Here is a 23,818-nt window from a genome sequence, read left to right on the forward strand (position 1 = left end):
CCAGTGAGTGTCGTGGGAAGACTGCCTAGCGGTTCGTGATTTTAATGGAGCTAGTTTGTCCAGCGCCGCCCTCATGTCAGCTTCTAGTTAGAGAGCGCAGACGGTTGGATCCGATGATGAGGATAACATTGAAAGCGAATTTGCAAGGTGACGAAAAGCAGAAAACTCGATACCCTTAAAATTACGCAAGTTGCGGGTGAATTTGATGGTGATTGGCTTGGGAAATTGGAGGGAAGAAATTATGAGGCGGTGGTCGGAGTAACCAGTTTGGAAAACTCCCAGTGCAGTGATGCGTCGGTGCTGGTCAGGTTCCAGAACCAGGTCGAGCATGCTCTCAACGTTTGTTGACGAAGCTCTGGTGGGGCCTGAGTTTGTGATGTAATAATCTTTCTTCCAACCCAGTTACAATGTGTTTTTGGGGGTTTAACAAATCTGATGTTAGTTGCTTAGAGCTCCTGGATCTGCAAAGCTGTGTTGGGCTTTGCGAAAGCGTCTCGACCTCGTGAGCAACTTTCAACAACAAAAGATATTGGGTCATGCACACCGGTTTGGAGCTCAACATTGTTACAAACGTTCAATGAATTGCCACACACTAGCGTACAACCACTTTTTGAAACACATGCATCCGCGCTGGCTTCTATACAAAATCGATACAAAACGACGATACAAAAACAACACTGCTCACAGCGGTGGCTGGCGAAAAGGAACCACGAACAACGAAGATCATGGGAAAAGCCGCGAGGTGCCGACAACACACGCGCGTCTTCGCCTTCGGACGAGAGCCCTGTTTGGAACCAAACTCGGGGTGGGGGGGGGGGGTTAATCCCTTTTTAATGTTTTGTTTGTTTTGCATATGATTACCAAGTCGCACACAAACCGCCAGAGCATCGAGAACACGCGGCAAGAAGTCGGGTGTGAAAACACGCATTCTTGAAAAATAAAAAGCATGAAAACCGATCGTAATTTAAACACAAGAGAACTCTTACGAACGAGCACATACAACAAGAAGAAAAAACCTCCGGTTAAATTCACAACAATATTACAAAAACGATTTAGTAAAAGCAAATCTGCCCTGAAAAAAAAACTTTCTAAAAACCTCCCGACGACTTGGAGTCTTTTAAAAACGCGAAACATTTTGTTTTCATATCTGTAAAACATGCATACGGGCACGCACACGCTAACCCAGCAGTCCAAACTAAAGTAAAAACAAAACCACCGCTTATTTCTGTTGGAAACGAGCGAAGGTAAAATGACTTGTCCTTTATCAATCAGGGCTGATTGGAATGTCTGTGACCTGACACAGAGCAGTGTTGAAAGCCTAGTTATTTATTTCTCTACATGCCCCCCCCCCCCCCCTTAAAGTGCAGGGCACTTGGTTCTACAGCAATTATCACCATCACCACAGTCGTCATCAGCATCATCGATATTCCAAGCCTTTATTTCCGCCCGGGACGAATTAATTATTTGTCAAGCTTCTCAAACCACTCGCTTGAAGAAGGCACTGGGAGCCCAGCCTGGCCAGAATCTGTTTTCTCCCAGAAATGTTTCTCTTCTCCAGATTGCTCTGCGTTTTCAAGCGGACGTGTCCACTACTCAGCGAACACGCAAACCCGATGACTACGAACGCTCGAAAGCATTGACATTTAGTGCGTGTTCCGACAGACAGCAATTATATACTTGGAACGGATACAGCCGCCCTCCGTTGCATCTTCACTCCTCATACACATCAGGCCACTAACTCCCCCACCCCTCGTGTTTACAGCACCCACTGCAGCGAGTCGACTACCTTAACATCACTTGTAGGCACCCATGTGTCACAGTGTGTGGTCGACAAAGGCTCCTCACCAGGCCTACTGCTAGAAAACGCTACTAACAGCAGTTATGGCCACGTTCTTTGCCATCCCAAAACCTTAATACGAGCTGGGCAAGCCAGTCCGTGATAACGGAGCCTTCCGGTTCATTGGGGAAGGGGGGGGGACGCTTTGATCGTACAGAGAAATGCGCGGACAAACGGAGACACAAACGCACGCGCGGGTTCAGCCGGGTCCACGCCCAGGCGACTGGTTGCGTGGTCGTCTCTGCAGTTAGTTTGGACCATGTGTGGGTTCGGGAGCGATTTGCTTGCGAGATTCGGTCGCTCGTGTGTGGAACAGTCGCGATGCTACATCTTTAATCTGAAATGAAAACGCCGTTCAAAGTATTTATGTTGCAATCTTTCCCCCAAAAGCTCTATAGGATCCGGGGACTGCTATGGGTAAAGCCTGTGGTGAATTTTCGAGCGATTAATTTTTGTTGTAACAACACACTGGCGCGTGTCATTGGACGGACGAATTTGCATACGGATGGACGGACAAAAGATACAACCATACCCAGGTACAGCGGAAAGCAGCCGATTGGCTCGGCTGACAATGTCGTGTGGCGTTATTCGTTTCCCTGTTGACTCAGCTGTGTCGCTAAACTGAAGTCCACGCGTGGCGCTGGCTGCACGGCGACAATTGAAAAGCTGTCGTCAAATACCATCCATCTTCTGTAAACGTCACTGGCATTACGAACCACGCCTGGTAGTGCAGAGAACGCTTCACACGCAAGCTTGTCGATTCACCCAGAAACAGGCGCTGTGTGTTGTGACGCTGACAAACCCCGCCTGGATGTGAGCTGGGCAGAAGGCATTACAACAAGTCGGTTCACGAACCCGTCTATGTGGACCCTCGAGTTATCTCCGGATACTCCGACTTTCCCCTCCTACACGAAGTAATACAACTCAGGATATAAAAAACAAATGGACAAAAATTCCAATGCAGAACAGTACCGTGCGTCATTTTACACAGCTTAAATATGAATGCAAATTACTCAACAAAGTGGTCGCCCTATGGATAGATTGGAATAGGCATGGAAATTTGGAATGTTTACCACTGGACTACTCAGCCCAAGATACACAGCACGTGCATGTAAGTACAAGATAAGAGCCGCCTATTCTCTTTGGGTTGTGGTTACTCCTTTCCTTCCACGCGGCAATACGGCAACGACACTGCACCACAAACCCAGACACGGCCATGGCCAACGTAAGTGGAGAGCGATATCCAAACTGGACCCGAACCAGTCGTGGCCCTCCATCCTTTCACCGACCCCGCATGTTGAGCAGCGTCGTATGTAACCTGAACTTCTTTCGCACCGTACGTAGCCAAGCGCAGCTTTTAGCGGCGGTACAGCGATGACCGCAGGTGGTTAAGTATGGTCTAGGACAGGGGTCGGCAACCTACGGCTCCGGAGCCGCATGCGGCTCTTTACGGGCTGCTTCTTGACGATATGTACGTATGTACAGTATGTACTCAGATGCATTGCGGCTCTTGAAATACTGAATTTTGCACCGAATTGGAAAGAAATGGCTCTTCTTGTTATTTTGGTTGCCGACCCCTGGTCTAGGAGAAGCCCCTCAGGTCCCACGGCCGACGCGGCGTGTGCAGTTGCCTTCACCCAGCAGGGGATTGATGAGAGGCCCTGCACGCGCTGCGCATTCATGTGAGGCATCGTGGGATGCCACAACACCAGTGAGCGAGCATTTTGAATGGAGATTCTGGGTCCAAATGTATTTGGATTAATTCGGACGTTTCATCACATGAGTATTTTTTTTTACAACAGAACCCCATCACAAACCATGAAGCAAGCAAACAACCGCGTGCCAGCGCTCGCACGCGGGTGGGTGACAAACATCCAACTGACGATTTAGTAGAACAAAAATGCGTATAAATATTAATCTGCAAAAACTCAACTATCGTCAACAAGAGCTTACAAACACACAGGGCGATCCATGTATAGATACCCCAACTTGTTTCTCGTGGCCATCTCACCTTCCCAACGGCTGACTGAATATTTGGAGAGCGATGGCCCAATATCAGAGGAAGTGCCTAAAGACAATTCGCAAGTCTGTTGTGATTGGGTGGGAGACGAATCAGATGTTGTCTCTGCGATTTCTGAATATCTCAAAAGCAGTGCCTTCAAAAGATTTCGACATTTTAAATTGGGAATGTATCGATTTTAATTATTTAAATTTAACTATATCCCCCTCAGCCCAATAATATTCCAATTGTGCTCACTGACGGCACGTCATTCTATGAAGACATATAGATTCGGGACTCTTAAAGAAAGCAACATCTCCCGCCATGTTCAAGAACAGCCTGTGGAAGTTGACGCCAAATAACTACTTTCTGAGGTCCCGACAATTGCCTCTAATCCACGCTGAGTGATGCTGCGCTTGCTCACGTGCGCTGCTATGGAATTGTACTTGTCACATGGCAATCAAACCGAATTCACCAGAAGCAGCATTAAGTAACAAACTCAACACGTGTTTGTTTTGTGCAGTCATCGGTTACCGGGCTGGGACCATCAACTCGCTACGCTCAAGAAGCCAGTTTAATCATGGGCGCCTAAAGCCTGGATTCAGACCCAGTATCCTCAGCATCGCTGGCTCAGTATTCTCTGACCCCTGGGCCAATCGACCGCCTCGAATTGCTGGATTTTTCTTGATATGTGCTTGTATATATACCGTATATGACTGCCAGTGCAGTCCCCATCACCATCATTGACAGAGCCTCATGAGCAACAAAGTACAGCTGGCGATGATGTAGACCCCGCCCCCCCCCTTTGGAAGGATAACCGACCGAAACAAAACCCACTGAGAAAAATCGCAAATTCCCGATACTTTTTCTTAGTCACATGAAGGGGAATGGTTTGTTTTTATTTTTCAAACACCCTCCAATTTTGATTACCGTATATCGCATTCTCCATATTATAAAATGCACTCCGCCCCCCCCCCCCCACTGTATTTTAAAGCTAAAGTAGGTTCAGTCGGTGTGTGTCCATCTGTGTGTCTGTGTCCATCTGTGTGTGTGTGTCCATCTGTGTGTGTGTCCATCTGTATGTCTGTGTGCTAGTGGGGAGAGGTAGCGCACCGTGCTACGAACCAAGCGACCCGAGTCAGATTCCTGCTCACGGCCAATAACATTTGTGAATATTTCCCCTAAGTCGACTCGGCCTTAAATGTACCTGAAACAGTGTATAAACATCAGTACTGGGGTCACAAATGCGGCCGGGCGTGGTGCTGGCCACCGACCCCCCCCCCCCCATATTCCATGCCAGCCTTCATAGGTGCTTGCTGACAGTACTTACCCCAAGAGTCTGTTACACAAATCTGGGGGATTCTCTTACATATGCAAGCGCACGTTAGTATGTTAGTGTGTACATCGCGTATGCGAGGCCACATGTATATCACTTCATTACTTCATTAGCACTGGGAAAAAGTCTTATAGTCCAGAGAATACAGAAATTATTGTTGGTGTCAGAATGGAGAAGAGCTTCATTGAGGGACAAACAAAACCAATTGTAGACATTGAGACTGAATCCTTGGTCTGACCCTCTGAGCTTTGGAAAGCACCACTGAACCCCAAGCATGATAATGCTGCCTTCATCTGGCTCTGCGAGCCTTGGCCATCAACACTAAAACCTATAAATCTTACGAGCGCATTCGTTTGGCTCTGAGCCTTAGGCAATAACACTGAACCATAAGCAACCTACCAATGTATTAGTCTGACTCTACAAGCCTCGGCAATTAACACAAAGCACAAAAAATGCAATGGGCCCTCCCCCCCCCCCCTTATCTGGCTCTGTGATCGTCTGGTTAACCTACGCCAAGCCACGCTAAAGTCAAGACGTAGCTAAGCATCCATTTTCTTTCGTAAAGGTGATGAGATGACAGCGATTGTATGGTAACACGCCGACACGATGCATCCATACTATTACTCATGAATTCGGAGCTGCTTGAACTACTTAAGGACCTACACGTTGCTTGGTTTGCTAACTCCTCGCCACCACTGCTTACAACATACACATTTGTTTTCAGAGACACCTTACAGACCATTGTTTTCAAATCACAACAGCCAACGCTCTACATTGCTCTATAGACAAAACGACGCGAACTTGACAGCGCACACACACACACTCCTATCCAAGTCTACAGGCAGTCCACAGCTTGGGAAGCAGCACCGCAAGTTGGTTGCTGAGCAGTACAGCACGATGTGCACTTGAGTGTTGTCCAGTTGCACTCAGTTATTTGTAACCAAGCACTCCGATTTCCTCCCACGACTCAAACAATAAAGAAAACGAATGCAAAGAGGTAAGAATTGACCAAACATCCCAACTTGGAACCTCCTGATAAATACTTATTTTTCCACTGCACAACCGAGCCGCGCTGGCGCTGTGCTGAGCCAGCCTTACGTGGATCAAGAACTGGGTTGTTTTTTTCCATTACGGTTGAACGACAGCTGTGCCACGAACGTCACACGCAATGAACGAGTCAAGGTGCGCGTAGTGAACTGACGCAGCGTATAATAAAAAAACTATTGGCCTCGTCCCTAGCCCTGTTGGCCCTAAGTCAGATTGAGATGTCTTGTGAAGCCAGTTGAAGCACGGTTTCGTTCTGGATTGGCAAATATCCAGTGGAAAACCATCTGTGTATGACTTGGCTCAGATGTGCCAGTGGAAAAAGGTGTCTTGAGGCTCAGTGAAGGCTTTCCTGGATAAATAAAGCACTGATGATTATTGTAATACTCAGGATCATTATGATTACACCAGCAAAGATTATTAAAAAAGCACCTTAAGTTCATTCCACACTCCGCAAAGCCTTAATGAAATAAAAAATGTCTGGTCGCCTACAAACGACGACAGAGCGGAGCGTCATGAAGAAGCACCCTCGTTTGCCGCTAAAATTAACAAACGGCAGTCGCGGCAAATTTCCCAGCCGCCATTTTTCGTGACCAAGGTCAGTGCTACGAGCAGCCATCTTGGATGGCAGCCGTTGTTGTTTTGTACGTTCCAACGTCATTTTGACTTCGTATTTTTTAGAAACCTCTGTGTCTTGAAAGTCAGTTCCATCTTCTTGCTCAGCGGTACAGCAGAGTCCATTCGCATAGCTCCCGCGCGGATTTCTGATTTGGTGAACGGTGGTTGTGATGCATTTTGGGAAAGGAAGAGGGATTTGTCGGGTTCTTGTTTGTGGACGAGTTTGGTCCCGGCAACTTTGATGCTCTCACAAAGCAGCTCGGACGAGTCATACTGCTGGTGCTGGAATAGAACTAAACGACCGTTCAAAAATATAATAACAATGGTAATATATCACTGATATGGGATTCAGAGTTTAGTGTAGAATTCGGACACTTACTAGCATGGAATTTAGATACAGACTAGAGTGGGATTCACACTCAGACTGGAGATCGATTCATGTTCGATTTCCAAAACGATGCAGAGTGTGTGACAATCACACGCCAGACAAATGCAGATAGTGAGAGGGATTTAGAGAGATGAAGAGACAGACACAAAGACACATGTGCACTCACACACCCACTCACACGCACATTCTAAATACATGACAGAAGAATACAGAAATGGATTGAGATACAGATGGTGACAGACATACAGAAGGACATGATATAAATACACTTATTAAGATACAGAGACGAGGAGATACAGAGATAACAAGTCTGGAGGATATTGAGAGGCATAAACAAAGAGATACAAGTAATGACCCTGTTTACGTCGGGGATGCTTTCCTGAAAGGTGTGATGACAAATATCGAAACGATGAAAATCAAAGCAATTTACAGGGTAGGTGGAGGCATACGCCGAGGCAGCGGATATGAGAAAGGACGGACGATGATGTCCATGTTGGTTGACGGCGACGCAAATCCGGTAGCGGTGTTAACAAGTGACGATATATTTACGAAACGACGTAAAAGGAGGAGACAAACCGGGGTATTACTGTAGAAAGGTGGGATGGAGAAGGATATTGCCAGGCACACAAAGAAACTGAGACACAAAAGAGAGATGGGAAGACAGACAGCGGAGAGAGACTGGGATACGGGGAGATGTTGTTGGCTCAGCACTCCTTGAGGCGATTGATCCAGGCACAGACTTTGAGTGCCGGCCCTAGCTTGAGGTTCATGGCCGACATGAGGTGATCCTCCTTGAGCAGCAGCAGGGCTTGCCCGTCGATCTCCTGCTGACGGAACTCGTCCGCCAGCTCCTGGCAGCCTGCACACCAACGGAGAAGACGACACGGGGGGCTGCGTGAAATGGAGGCTTGGGTAGTGTGCAATCAAGTCACTTGTAGGCTCCCCGCCCTTGTGTGGTGGTAGGGGGGGGGGCTGTAGGCGAGGGTGTTGTGACCAGAGTTTGTGAACCTCACCCGGCAGCCGCCCGATGAACTCCCACACCTCGAGCACACTCCAAGCTCCCGGCTGCCTCACTTCCCTTCCCCTCCCGTGCTGCCCATGCTGCCCGTGGTGCCTGTGCTGCCCGTGCAGACAACCCAGGCTCCCTCCTCCAACTCCCACAGCTCCAGACACCACCCCTCCAGATCCTCCTCCTCCCATCACGCGGCTGCCACCCATCGCTCCCACCACTCCTCCTCCCCCCCCCTCGGGTGGAGCGACAGTTCCGCTGGCGGTGTTGGGAGGGGCGGCGCTGTTCCGCCGCGTGACCGGCACGCTGCGCACCAGCCGTTGCCGCGCCGTGTCGCGCACCCCTGAAGCGCCGTGCCGGTGCGAGTGGAGGCGCCGGCGTTTGGCCGGGCGGGGCCGGGCGGCGCTGGGCTCAGACTGCGGGCGCGGCGTGGCAGAAGGCGGCGGAGGCGGCAGCGCCGGCACCAGTGGCGTTGTTGTCGACGATGACATCTGCGATGGCGCAAGTTGCGCCGCCGCCGTCGTCCGTCTCGAGTCTGCGTCACGACTGCCGTTGGCGCTGCTGGCGTTGGTGGCGTTAGCGGCGTTGGTTGCGTTGGCCGTGGCGGTGGCGCCTGATTCTGGTCTGGTGGTCGCCGACGAGCGGGTGGATGGGGGGCAGAAGGGCTCCTCGGGGCTGGATGCATCGTCGCTGCCAGCAAAGGCCTGGTCCTTCAGGCCCGAGGGACAGGCCAACGACTGCCCGACGAGAGGGTCGGGAGGTGTGGGAATGGCATGGGCAAAACGGCTTAATTTTAGTAATGTAGATTCATTCCATTCTAAATGTTACATTATCATATAATTAGAAATCAGTTTGTCTAAAACATTAACAATTGATTCCAACATGCACAAATCGATGTACTGTTACCATAAGAATACTTTTTCCCCCTCAATTTTATCCCAAGCGTACTTTTAGCGTTGTGTTATGAGAAATAATCGACAGGGAACTCTCCCACAATCAATACATCACCCAAGGTTAGGAAAGAGCCCACGGAAGTGGATATCATAGAACTACTTCTGAGGTCTTTTTAAGTGACTTGTGGTCCACGCAGTAGGGAGCAGCACTTTCTTACCTGCCCTGCCACCGAGAATAATGTATGTAGCATGAGACTCAAACCAAAAGTTTTAGTTATCAGTGTAGATGAAAATGAAGGGATTTTTTTTTGCGGTTGTTGGTGAGAGGAATGAAACCCTCAACTCATAACGCTTGAAAACCCAATTTAATCATAGGTGGTTGCCTGCATTTGAACTCAGGTTCTCAGTGTTACCGGGTCAGCGCTCCGACCTGTGAGCCACTTGGCCACAACCGTAAAACCAATGGTTATAATTCTCAGAGCTGGAATGTAACAAATATAAGTGTAGAACCGACTGTTTAGTCATCAGTGACTGGGCCCAGACCACCACCGTCCTACACTTGACGTAATAATATATAATAGAAACGGGAAATCCATGTATTGTGTGTGGTGTTGTGTGTGTGTGTCGGTTGGAAACATTTAGGCTGGCCTGCCTACGATCCATCCTGGGTTTAACCAGGCTGGATTGTGTGAGGAGCTCACAAATCCTTGAAAGATCTAGGCAAAGTCCCTTCGGTGAGCACCTCCGGCAGGCAAGGCTGCGTTGGCTGGGTCATGTAGCCCGCATGCCCAGCAACCGCATGCCTAAACAGCTTTTGTTCGGCCGGATCGAGGGGGCTAGACGGGCGCGGCACGGGCTAGAGAAGAGATGGAGTGATGTGGTACAGGAGGACGTGGAGCTGAGTGGACTTGCCGATGACTGGTACCAGCGGTGTCAAGATCGGCCTCAGTGGAGGAGGCTCGTGAAGGACGCTACTGGGCAGTTGGAGGCAGTCGCCCTCCAACAACAACGGAGGGCGGAGGAGCGACGCTCACAACAACGAGCGGAGCACCGGGTGGCTAAAGCACAGCAAGTTGGTACAGTAGGGGGCACAGGTGGTGCATCAGCTAGTCATCTCGGTCATCTCGGTCAGTCGACCCGTGGCACCTGCTGGGTCTGCCCCGTGACCTCCTGCCAGCGGGCGTTCGACACTTCACGTGGCCTCAAGGTGCACTTGGCCTGGCACAAGCGTCGTGGTGACATCACCGCCACTTAGTGGCGAATGCCGGTTGTTGTTGTTGTTGTTGTGTGTGTGCATATATATAGGGAGCAGTGGCGTACTCTGGTTGCTGGGTTTGTAGCGCAGCGCTACGATCCCAGCGACCCGACTTCGATACCTAGTCATGGCCACCAACACCAGTGACGATTATCTGAACCGGTTCTGGGTCTTCCCTAGGTCACATCGGTCTCAAATTAGTATCTAGTGCGGTGTAAACATTGCCACTGGGGAGACAAAGGCAGCTGGGCATGGTGCTGGCCACCCACCCATAGGTGCTCGTTAACAGCACTTGCCCCAAAAGTTATGGCTATACAGGGGATCAATCTTAATTTTATAACTTTCGTGACTGCAGGAATTATTATTTGTTTCTTTCGGTTAAGTCACGTCTAAAGATAAAATAATAAATTAAATTAAATAATAGAATACGACGTTTCGATTGCAACACAAGCAATCATCATCAGGTATAATTAAATAGCGACATAAAATCTAACCAGAAAACTATAGACAGACATATTAGCAGACAGATATCACCAAGATACATAGCGAGAGCAACACAGGTAACAGAGAGGGGTGATCGTCTCTGTGTGGTGGCCTTAAATAGACAGAGGGGGGGGGCGGAGGCAGAGAGAGGGAGGAGGGTTAGAGAAAAAATTAGCATATCAATGAGTGGTCAACAGACGTGGTGCTGCGAATGCGATGGCACGGCAAGCAAGCCTGAAAATCAGAAGGACACACTAAAATTAAATAACCTAGTAAAATATCGAAATGTAATGTAATACAACACAGAGGGTCGGTCAACACACAATTAACGCATAGCCTGGTTGATTACGTATTTCAAAGATTGCTAAGTTAGAATTTAAGTGTGAACAATCTAAAGAGAGGACACAGGCAGAGAAAACAAGTCGCCAGAGAGAGAGAAAAAAGATAAGCTTAAAACTTCCCCGTAGAAGTGGTTCAATCTTAATTTTAGAACTTTCGTGACTGCAGGAATTATTATTTGTTTCTTTCGGTTAAGTCACGTCTAAAGATAAAATAATAAATTAAATTAAATAATAGAATACGACGTTTCGATTGCAACACAAGCAATCATCATCAGGTATAATGAAATAGCGACATAAAATCTAACCAGAAAACTATAGACAGACATATTAGCAGACAGATATCACCAAGATACATAGCGAGAGCAACACAGGTAACAGAGAGGGGTGATCGTCTCTGTGTGGTGGCCTTAACCGAAAGAAACAAATAATAATTCCTGCAGTCACGAAAGTTCTAAAATTAAGATTGAACCACTTCTATGGGGAAGTTTTAAGCTTATCTTTTTTCTCTCTCTCTGGCGACTTGTTTTCTCTGCCTGTGTCCTCTCTTTAGATTGTTCACACTTAAATTCTAACTTAGCAATCTTTGAAATACGTAATCAACCAGGCTATGCGTTAATTGTGTGTTGACCGACCCTCTGTGTTGTATTACATTACATTTCGATATTTTACTAGGTTATTTAATTTTAGTGTGTCCTTCTGATTTTCAGGCTTGCTTGCCGTGCCATCGCATTCGCAGCACCACGTCTGTTGACCACTCATTGATATGCTAATTTTTTCTCTAACCCTCCTCCCTCTCTCTGCCTCCGCCCCCCCCTCTGTCTATTTAAGGCCACCACACAGAGACGATCACCCCTCTCTGTTACCTGTGTTGCTCTCGCTATGTATCTTGGTGATATCTGTCTGCTAATATGTCTGTCTATAGTTTTCTGGTTAGATTTTATGTCGCTATTTCATTATACCTGATGATGATTGCTTGTGTTGCAATCGAAACGTCGTATTCTATTATTTAATTTAATTTATTATTTTATCTTTAGACGTGACTTAACCGAAAGAAACAAATAATATACAGGGGATCTTTGTCTTTGTGTGGGTGTGTGTGCGTCTTACCCTCTTGAGTTTAGACCTGGTCCCTCCTCCGGCCATGCGAGTGTTCTTACGTGGCCGCCCCACCTTGTTCTTCTTAGAGGCGTCCGACTTGAACAAGCCAATTCGCTTACTGCAGCCGACGTTATACCTGTTCATTATGCCACCACCGTCACGCAAAAACAAAGATCCCCCGTTTAGCCTTAGCAGACTGTTGGGGTACATATGAATGCCAGCACGGCACAAAAGGGGGTGGGAGGCCAGCAGTACGTCTGGTTGCCTTTGTCTCACCAGTGCTGATATTTTTACACACTCTACTAGGTACTCAATTGAGGCCGAGTCGACCTAGGGGAGGGCCCAGGACCGATTTAGATAATTGTCACTGGTGTTGGCCGTGATCGGGAATCGAACTCGGGTCGTTGGGGTCATAGATCAGTATGCTAACACTAAACTACCGCTCCCCACGTACAAAGACACACATACACACACATTATACACAAGCTGCAGGATACCTATGCATAAATGTATTAATTATTCCGCTTGTTTGCCCAGGAAATGCATCAATGAGTCATAAGATTTCTTCAACAGGATCCTGCCAGGTTTTCACAGTAGGGGGCGATGTTGTGATGTGTAAGCTCAATTGAGTTATTTGCCGTAAAAAATGTTTCGTACCACCATTGTTTGACTAATAGTAGGAAGTTTTTTTTTGTTAAGCCATGGGAAGAAACAGGAGAACCTGAAGGTAACTAATGCAGAAAAGGGGGCACAACATACAAACTCCACACAGAAAGGGTTATTTTGACCATACTTCACCACAGCTGTTAAATGGCCGGATTGGCATATTGTCACAGAAGGGAAATCAATAAAGTTGTATCAAAAATGCAGTAATTAAGGTAGGACATTAATAATTCTCACGATGGCATCATCTCCACCCCTCTGCTGCAAGCTCTCATACGTATGGGCAAGCAGAGTTTTTGTTAATCCCCTGCTGGGATGGGGGGGTGCCTCACCATCTGGCCTCGTCTGATTTGTGCGGGGGGGGGGGGGCACTTACCGCTTGGCACAGACCATGGAGCAGAAGCGTTTGGAGCGCTTGAAGGTGTTGTAGAAATCCACGCGCCCACAAAACTCACACTTCAGCAGACGATCGTGGACTATGGTTCGAGGGGGCTCTGTTGGTGGCGGGGGGGTGAAGATTAAGGTTTCACTACACATGCCCACTCGAATACACACATACTACAACAAACACACAAAGATCCCCCTTATAGCCTAAACAGACTGTTGGTACAAGTTCTGTTTGCGAGCATCTACGAAGGCCGGCATGGCACACAAAGGGGTGGGTGGTCAATGCAACGCCTGGTTGCCTTTGTCTCCCGAGTGATAATGTTTTAACACACTGCACCAGGTTCTCAATTGAGGCTGAGTAGACCTCAGGGAGGAGGCCCAGGACCAGTTCAGATCGTCACTGTTGTTGACCGTGAGCGGGAATTGAACTCGGGTCGCCGGGTCCGTAGGGCAGTGCGCTAACTGCTACACTACCGCTTCCCACGTATACTAAAATCCACACATACAGATACACCCACTCGCATCCACACCCCCCCCCTCACCTCTCCCCGCCTCAGCTCCATCAGAGTCACTGTTTTCTGACCGACGCCCTTCTCCCCCCCGCTGCTGCTGCTGCTCAGTCCCGGCTGCGGCAGCTGCAGTGGCGGCGGGCGTCTGTATATGCAGCTGCTGCAGCTGGTGGCGGATGTGCGCGTGCACTGCGTGTGTCTGTCTGGTAGCAGCAGCAACGACAGCGGCCGCTGGCACTGACGATCCTGAGCGAGGGGCGAGCGGCTTCTTGGCATTCTTGTCGGAGATAACGGTCTTGCGTGCAACCTGCACACGCAAGGGATACACACACCCACACACAGCTATTCATAAGCACACACACACGCACAGCTATACAAAGACACACTCACGGATAATCTTCACTGGTGTTGGCTGTGAACATGTATCAAACTCGGGTCGCTGAGTTCGTAGTGCAGCACGCTAACCGCTACACTACATACATACACACATATACACAGGGCCTTTAATATAAAGGTTTTCATTAGTTTTAACAGCTAGTAGCTGGTCTTTTCAGCGAGCCGGACCAGGCCTCTCCCCCATTAGTTGGGCGAGCCGAGGTTTTACTGCACTCGCTGGGTAAAGGAATAAGCAGGCTCAGAGCTCATTCAGTAATGAACCACTGTACTCACGGGGAATGGCTCCGAGCCTTCTTGGATGACAAATCCCTCGATGACGTGGGTAAGAATCTGGGGTTTGACAATGGCCTGAGGTGGTCTTCCATCTCTCCCTCCTCCACCACCACCACCACCTCCTCCTCCACCTCCGCCGCCTCCTCCACCACCGCCACCGCCCAGGTGACCCCCAGGGGTCGAGCCAGGGGTCGTGATCTCCGACCCGCTGACCCCTTGACCCGTGACCCCGTTAGGCCCGCCGCTGGCTCCAGAGGTCGTCTGAGTAGAGGTGGTGCTGGGTTCCACTTTGTCTGTGCGTAAAAACAACAGAGGCAACGGTTAGCGAGTAACTATTAAGGACGGCAGGGAACACGTGCGAGTGGGGCGCAGGAAGGTAAGGATCCATGGCTTAAAAGTGAGTCAAGTTCAGGATACACACATTGAATCGTGCCACTTAAGAATGAGTTGTTTCCTATTCCTGAATATTATATCAACATGAGACCGAACGTAAGAGACAGACAACATGGATGGGACAGTATAAATGTTCCCTTCAGGCTAATGGACAAAACAAGACAGGACATGCAAGACACAACATATGTGTGACTACTGGTCACAGCTAACATCAGTGATGAACGATATCTGAACCTGTAATGGGTCCCCTATCCACCACTGTAGTCCCTATGGCCAGTGCGAAGTGTGGTGTGACTGACTCATGGGGAAGTCGTCATCCAGCAGTCGATTTACAAAGGGCTGCTGTTTGTAAAAATGTTTTACTATACGTATGCATAAAGTACAACGTTGCATATTTGACTTGCTGGGGACTGATGTAGTATGGGGTGGATATGTCAACAGCTCAGATGACTGGACGAAAATAAAGCGCAAACTGCTTTAAACACGGTTAAACGCTTGAATGTTCTTTACAAGCAAGTGAATGTACGCGAGATTAAGAACTCATTACTGCCGTGCGTGACAAGGTGCAACTTGTGAACATCTTACAGCAAATGACAACTACACCCGTGCACAAACACGACAACCGTGTGTGGGCGGCCAATTGGGCAGGGTGGATATGTGGCGGTGAGATATGCAACGCCGCCGTATTGTACTTCGAAATCCCACAGGTTATCTCTCACGAGTCACTCGTCAACACCGCTCTCACCCACACAAGTCCCCCCCCCCCAACCAAACTCCGGTTTCCTGAAAATAAGCTTTTACAAACAGCAACGGCCACATGTTCTCCATGGGGAGGATGTTGCCGTATTCGTGGTGTTTCCTGGGTCATTTTCCCCACACCAGACACCAAGCTTGAGCCATGTTTTGATGAATGCCCCATGCACCATTCCCATTCTGCTGTAATGTGCACCGATGCCTACTTTACTGGGGGCAATATTGGCACGTAAAATAAAGATCGATTGATTGAGGCTGAGCTTCTGAATGGGACACACAAGGCAGCTATGACGTTTGGTCGCTATAAATGATACATTTTAATGTTATTATCATCATGATACAGTCACGCAGACCAGCCTAAGATCATTCTCATTACTGCTGCTGCTGCTGCTCGTGATGAGCTGTGCCTTGTGACTAATCCCTAAGAAATCTAACTTCCTCAGGTTTCAAGTATTTTGTTTTAACCAGTTGAGAACTCAAGAAACCAGGAAGAGTCTCATTTGCAAGAGTAACCTGGGGCATTCGTTTGCCAATAGGGAGTGCTGATTGGTGCCGCATATAATCCCAATTGAGTAATTTGTCTCATAATGCCTAAGTTTGGTCCCATGGGTCTTGGATGTTTACACTCAACATGTGTAAAAAAACAAACGATTTCTGAATGAATGACATAGAAAAAATATTGTTTTTCATCACATAAATAAACAACAATTAATAACAGCTGGATGTTTGATAGTTTAACTCTATTTCCAGTAGAGTTATTGTTGTAGTACTCCATTATTTATAGACAATAACAGAGACTGGTCTCCGATGGGGTCTCTACACAGTTTGCTAAAAGATTGCTCTCTGATGGGATATTTAGACAATTGACCAACAGACTGGTCTCTGATGAGATCTTAAGATAATATAATGACAGACAGGTCTGTGACAAGGGTCTCTAAACAATAATAGACTTACACACTGCTGCCTGATAAGATCTCTAAATGATAATATACAGACCATTTTCGGATGGGAGGCATTACATAAAAGGTGGACGGGTCTCTCTGATGGGGTGTCATGACAACACGTAGAGACTTGACTATCCTCGCCAACAGAGAAATAAAAATGCAGCAACACAAAAACAAAGGAATTGCACAATTTCAAATGGACCCACCCCATCACCACCCTGGGACAAGCCCGCACTTTCCTAGCGCACACTGTCAGTCCTAAGCGTTACGCACAAAAGAGACGCGCAAACAAAGGGGCGTCATTGAACGGAAAAAAACACAAATCTTCTGGAGCAGCAGGAGCAGCGATAGCACCAACCCCGCAGAGTTGATGAGCGGGAGGGGGCACAGCCCCACCTCTGCCCACCGCTTCCCACCCAGTTGAAGGGTCAGTACTCCACTTCTATTCTAAATTCTAATAATCAGTGGAAACTCACATTCGTCAATAGCACTACACCTAAAAGGATATGAAATAAAAACGATAGGCTATGTTTTGGGCAATGGCCCTTCTTCATAGTAGAGATGATCTCAATTAGTCTTTGCGGTTAAGCACCACTGCCCATGCGGTACCACAAAATTAAATTGACAAAATCTTGGCACAATAACATCCACATACATACACACACATGGGGTGGAGTGTGGTAGAGCCGAACCCACAAAAGAAGATTGTATCGTTACTCACTCTGCTTCGCATTTTAATTAGTTTAACGTAAACTGTGTCGTGTACCCCTCACCCCCCCCGAATTGTCATATGCCCCCGACATCCCCCAGCTTAACTTTAAACAACAAGGTCTTGCTATACTACAGGGTTGAAGAGCACCCACCTCCGAGAACAGAACCATGGATCCGCCGGCCAACAACCGGCGCCAACACCGCCAGACTCCTCATTCAAAGGCCCTTCCACAGCGGTGGCTATCAGAGCTGCGCGTGGGTGGTCTCTTGCTGTTGTTTGCTTCGCTGGATGAATAATTATTTGTCGTTATCGTCGCCGTTCCTCCGACACAGTGGTGGCCAGAGTCTGTGAACTCACCAACTCACAAAATTTAGCAAAAGCGTCGACGGTGGAGAAACTTGCGTGGGGGAGGGGGGTCAGTTGTTGCTCTCTGTCAAATTTACCTTCGTGGTTTTAGAATCTGACTTTGCGCGCTCTATATTTTCTTAGGTTAATGGTCTCAAGAGGCGGCTCCTTCCAGAATTGGTGAAGCAAAATTCAAAAGTCCGGTTCCAAAGGCGACGACGAGGCCAAGGCATTTCATGATGTGGGAGTGATAACTCAGCGCTAAAATTCTGCTGAAGGCTCCGTTCTCTCGCTCATTTTAAACGCGTAAATCCTGGCAGGAACAAACTAACGGCCAATTTGATCGCCACCGCTCAGAGGAAGATGTCGACAATGCCTGTTGGACCTTGTTCCCAATTACACATTCTTTCGATGCGACAACACAATCTACAAATGAACAAAACGGCCAGCCAAGTCGGGAGCAAAGAAGTTGCTACAATTCAATTAAAATGTTTTCCTTCAGCTTAATTTTTTTATGAATAACAATGTCTTCAACATCTTCTTGTAAAGGTTTTATTTGATATAATGTTGTCTTGCACATGTGACAAAAGGAAAATCGATTCAGCCAGCACGACGAGGTCTCAGCAATCACCACGGCGAAACAAGTTTTTTTTTTATCTTTCCCCGAGTCTTCTTTTGTGGACACGTTGCCGACATCCGAGTTTTGTTCCGTGTTCTTTCCTACCGCTAGTTCTCCATCATCTGCAGTAAAGAAATTGTTTCTCAACCTGTGTCACACTGCGGCTCGATTGTTTTCTTCTCGCTTTGTATCGCTACGCAAGTGACTCTTTCCAAGCGATTCAAAACCACGCTCGCTCTGTGTCGCAACAATGGGGTCAGTATCGGCGAGCACACACTGCGAGGCAGGCTCAGATGTCGCCGGTGTTCAGCGCCACCCACCCCAACTTCACCATCGTCCCAGAGAAAAGCAGCACCCTCTCAAACGACGACAACGAAGACATAAACGAAGAGGCGAAGCGTGGCTTGCAGGGCTTCTGGCACGAGCGACAGCCCAACAGATGGGTGGAGAAAATGAAAGGAAAACAAAGCAGGCAAGCAATAAATAAATAAATAACACTGTTGTCCCTTTCCTTCCTCCGATGGTGACACGCTGGAAATTTGGCAACTTGAATTTTCTTTCCACAAATTCTCTTTGGCGAGATGCGGCTGGAAGCGAGGAAGGTTGCTGGAAGATGCAGGATTTGAGAAAATCAAGCGGAGAATTCTTTGGCAACAGCGAGCGGCATGTGGCAATGAGGTGAAGGCTTCACCGTTGAGCCGCCACAAATGCGCTCGATTCTTGACATCACGGCCGTGATATCCTGCACGTGCATTTTAAAGCAGTGCAGCGATTTCTGTACATACGGCCGTCCGGCTAACCAAATGAAAAACAAAACAAAAACTCACGCATAGGTTTAAGAACGGAATCCCGAAATAGAACTCGGTGGGATGAAGCCACGCGTTCGTCAAGGAGGAGGCAAAGCTTGCTTGAAGGGAATTGTGTGAACAGAAAAAAAAAACCCGCTCGAAAAAAGAACGACATAAACTTGGGTTCGCCTGTTAAAAATTTCCCTGTTAATACGCTTCTTGTTTCATTGGCTCCGCGCAACTCCAGAAACACTCCCGAGCGCGACAATTGCCGTGGCAATTGTGACTGCCAACGCCACGTAAAGGCCGGTTTTATGATCACTCTCCCTGTGACACACCAAGGCACCCGCCCCCCTCTCCCGCCGGCTCGCCAACCCGACCGCCTGCCTGCCCTGAAAAGGCAGATGTCTGCCTTTGTGAGCCTGTGCTCACTCACCCACTCCTGCCCCCAACACCAGAACCCATCCCCCAACACTGACCCCCCCACCTCGCCCAACTCAGGACCATGCTTGTTTTTTTGTCCTCCCCTGACAATCAGTACAGCCACTCCTGCTGCTATTACTACCACAACCGCTGCTACTACCGCCAACAGCATTTCCACCACTACCAGTGCTCGCACAACCACATCTACTACCATTACTACGACCGCATCAACGACTACCAGTGCAATCCACCGAACCAGTGTTACCATAAACCGCCAGTATTACCACAACCACCACTAATACGAGTGCTATCACAACCACACGTGCTACCATTAGTACTTCCGCATCCACAATCCAACTTACTACCACAACCACCAGTGTTGCCATAACTGCCGCTGCCAGTGCTACCACCACCACGATCACATAAATACGCACAATTTTTACGGTGTAACATTGCAGACTTCTCGGTGAAATACTATTAGTGAACATGTATTAATACATGTGCACACCCTGACACTCAAGACACACAATCAACGTACATTACATACAAACATCAAATACGTTCACATACGTACTGTACATACTTGCATATATGGGCATCAATTTGATTTACAGACCAAAATCAATCCACTGGTGCATAAAGGCCTCCCCGTGCTGTGCCGGTCAAGGGGGTTGTTTTACCACACTTCCACTCATAGTTACAAAACCCCACACATACCCCAACAACTATGTTTAACCATATAGGTTGCTGGATAAGTGTTGGAGGCAAGCAGCTATACACACACACACCATACACACACAACCCTTCATTACATCCCCAACAGACACACCCATATTATTAGTAACCCAACATACAGAAACGCATATAATGTATAAACATACACATATATACTTTTATTACACACAATACATACACACACAAATAGCATGCTATATTTCCATGACAAAAAAACACACACATAAGCACATATGCTTAAAATGCACACACAAAGACCCCATGTAGCCTTTAACAGACTGCTAGGGCACGAATTGCGAGCCAAAACCTATTAAGGCACACAAGGGGGGTTGTGTGGCCAGCACCATGCCTGGCCACCTTTGTCTCTCCAGTGCTAATGTTTTACACACGACACCAAGCACTAATTTAAGATTGAATTCAACTTGGTGGAAGCCGTGGACCAGTTCAGATATTCCCCGCCACTGATGTGAGCCGTGGCTGGGAATAAAAATCAGGTTTACTGGGTACGCAGCACAGTGCGCTAACCACCGCACCACTGATCCCCACAGAACACAGATGTTATACATATTACCCATACAAACACGACCACTACACACACACAAATAACCTTTGTGTAACCTTAGAGACTGTTGGGTTATGTGTTGTAAGGAAGGACCTATTCACACGCCACAAAATGTATACACAGCACATTACAGCCACAATATACACGACATACACAGATACCACACTCACTCACTACACACCAAACACACCTTACACGACACACACACACCTAATGCATACCCAAAACACAAAATACACACACACTTTATACAAAACCAACATGTGTGTTTTGTCCTTAATGGGTGCTTCCAAGCACAACTTGTCATCAACACTCTGCAAGGCTATACAGGGGAACTTTATTTTGTATCTTGTATGTATGTTGGAGGAGTGGTGGTGCAGTGATTAGCACACCGTATTACGAAACCGGTGATACAAGGTCAGATTCCATTTGTTTCTGCTCCAACCAAGGATTTTTGTCCAAGCATCCAGTCAACCTTTGCTCCGGGGGGGGGGGGGGGGGTAACTCCTCCTCTGCTGCTCCTATTCTGGAACTCCCTTCCCCTAGCCATCTGTGCTCACGGTTCCCTGCCCGTTTAACTCTAGGCTCAATACCTTCATCTTCTCCTCTGCCTATGACGGATTGCCTCTCTCTCTACAAAACAAATGTTGCCCACGGTTTCTGTCGAGCATCTTGAGATGCAATTTCATTTAGATGCTACGTAACTGCAAATTGTTTCGTGGAATGAACATGCATTTTAAACCATTACAGTACCCACGCACACGCAATGCAAGGCAGATCCTCCCACAGAGCAGGCGGTCGATGCATGGCGTTGGGATGAAAATAATGGCAACAGGTGTTTAAGCACAAAATCCCCTGAATCAGTCATTAGCTCCTCCAGTAGTCACCCATCATCCAAGGCCACACTCATCACCCATCACCACCCCAACCTAACCATCAAATCTCCTCCCATCACCCATTACCACCCATCAACACACATTACCCACCACTACTCCCACTTTGCAGCCCACCACCAAGCTCCTCCCACCACCCCCCTCCCCCCCTTAAACAGACACAAAGGCCGAGGTTCCCATTTCCACTCTGGAGACGGCAGGGGCAAGTGCTGTTAGCGAGCACCCATTATGGCAAATGTTCCATTGTGGAGTGCTTTTGTGTTGTCATGATACGTGGGTTTCAACTTCAAATTGAAACACGCATGAGGTGGGGAGAGCTCTTCACCATTGTCAGCTCTCAGCCCGTGGTGGAAATTCTACATTCCTGTGATGGGAGCCAGACTTTCCATACGATAATTGTCGACCTTCCCCACAGAGTGGTGATATACACCTTTTATCAAAAACAAGGAGATGCGGCTGATTATGTTGCTGTAATTATGTTGGTGTCCTGAGATGTACTGCATGGGAGGTGTGGTATTAATAAATTATTATTCCTGCTATTATTTGGTAATGATGTTGCCTTTGTTGATGATGCAGAAGCGGTTACTAATATTGCGACTGCTTTTCCTGAAAACGCGGCTGAAAATGCTGTTGCTGTGACTATTAAATAAAAATGATGATGATGATGACGACGTCTTTGTTGGCAATGACAATGCTGTAGTTGCTGTTGATGATATAAGAGGTTTTGGATGCCCAACCCAGATTTGAACTTTCGACCTTGCAAATTAAAATCACATGCTGTGACCACAGTTGTATTTGGCTTGTGTTTTGTGATTGTCAGCATCGATAACTCCTTAAGATACATAAAGCAAAACCCACGAAAAACTGTCACGCATCGATGTTACTCTGTCAGTATCACCATCAACTGGACTTCATTATTCTTTACATTTAGCAAATTTCCCACGTGCCACATGTAAACCTCATTTTTATTGTTTTACCTATCAGTGCTATATATCTGTGCCATTGGAATTGTGTTTCTCTTTGTGAACTATTACGAAGGCACTGACAGTATTTGAACATTTACAACAAAAAATTAGTCACATCAAATGGTGTATCTGTAATTTTGAATACATATTTACATATCAGACTTATTCATACATCCGTCAATAGCGAGTAATACAGTCCCTCCAGAAAAACGCGATTATGCGATCGCATGATTTCATGCAAAATCAGCCAAAGTCCGCATATTTATGCGGGGGGCACGTTTTTTCAAATACGCCGCACTTTCGCCGCATAAATTGCAGATTTCCGCGCGCAAAATATGCGGGCTTGCATGATTTCATAATCCCCGCATTTTAGTTGCAAAAAGTCACATATATCTTAGCAGAAAGTTGAAAAATGTTGCGTTTACTTCACACAAGCGCAGCCATTTCCCCTGTTGCCATGGGAACGTTATGAAGTGACGTCACTCATTACGCGACATCATTGAAAAGCTGCAAACCCCGCGATGCCAATGAAACCATGATGAAGCCCGCAAATCTTTCTCATTTGCCAACAAACATAAGCGCAAAAGACCGCGCAAAGCAGTTTCCCAGTGTGTTACATGACAGTGGGGGCAAATTATTTTGCACTCCGTGCAACTGCGTGTTGGACCACAGGCGGAAGTCGACGCTGGACAGTCACTTTGCAACCGACAAACATTCGAGGATGGTTAAAGCAGCAGCGGAATCAGCCAAGATGAAGCAGCTCACCTACAACGAGGCATCAACTTCCAAAACAGTTGCTAGGGCTGAAAGAATCAAGGTCAGTAGCCTATTCCTTTCTTTGTGTTTTTATAGGTGTGTAGCAGAAGTGCTCCACAGTCTGTGGAGAGACTCCACGAGATGCTTCAAGACCAAGACCTAGCTCAGTCCCTGAATGTCCAGATCAACATCATGGCTGACAAGTGCAAACGCTTCCTAAGTCTTCTCGATATCTTCCAGAGCAGACGTCCTGTGACCACAAAGATCTTCACTTATCTGGAGGATCTGCAGGTGGTCTTTGCTGCCAACAAAGAGCTGCAGTATGAGGCGTGTGCCGAATACTTTGAAGGGTTTAACTTACCTTACACCACAAAGACACAGATCCTCTGCACAGTTGGTCA

At 47.6% G+C, this 23,818-nt stretch overlaps 1 protein-coding gene across 5 annotated transcripts in view; it reads right to left on the minus strand.

Annotated features, from left to right (window-relative positions):
• Nucleotides 1-547: 547 nt before the first annotated feature.
• The window catches only part of LOC144730807 (polyhomeotic-like protein 2), an 84,211-nt gene continuing 60,940 nt past the window's right edge, over nt 548-23,818 (minus strand). For all 5 annotated transcript variants that reach the window (XM_078611580.1, XM_078611577.1, XM_078611579.1 and 2 more), the window contains 6 exons: nt 14,530-14,822; nt 13,894-14,167; nt 13,341-13,458; nt 12,311-12,437; nt 8,236-8,968; nt 548-8,081 (listed from right to left, as the gene is read on the minus strand). In XM_078611580.1, the coding sequence (XP_078467706.1) occupies nt 7,927-8,081; nt 8,236-8,968; nt 12,311-12,437; nt 13,341-13,458; nt 13,894-14,167; nt 14,530-14,822 (1,700 nt within the window). In that variant the 3' untranslated portion in view covers nt 548-7,926. The remainder of the gene's footprint in view (nt 8,082-8,235; nt 8,969-12,310; nt 12,438-13,340; nt 13,459-13,893; nt 14,168-14,529; nt 14,823-23,818) is intronic.

The sequence above is a fragment of the Lampetra planeri genome, chromosome 36 (assembly GCF_965212315.1).
Source record: "Lampetra planeri chromosome 36, kcLamPlan1.2.h2, whole genome shotgun sequence".
In the NCBI taxonomy this organism is placed as follows: domain Eukaryota; kingdom Metazoa; phylum Chordata; class Hyperoartia; order Petromyzontiformes; family Petromyzontidae; genus Lampetra; species Lampetra planeri.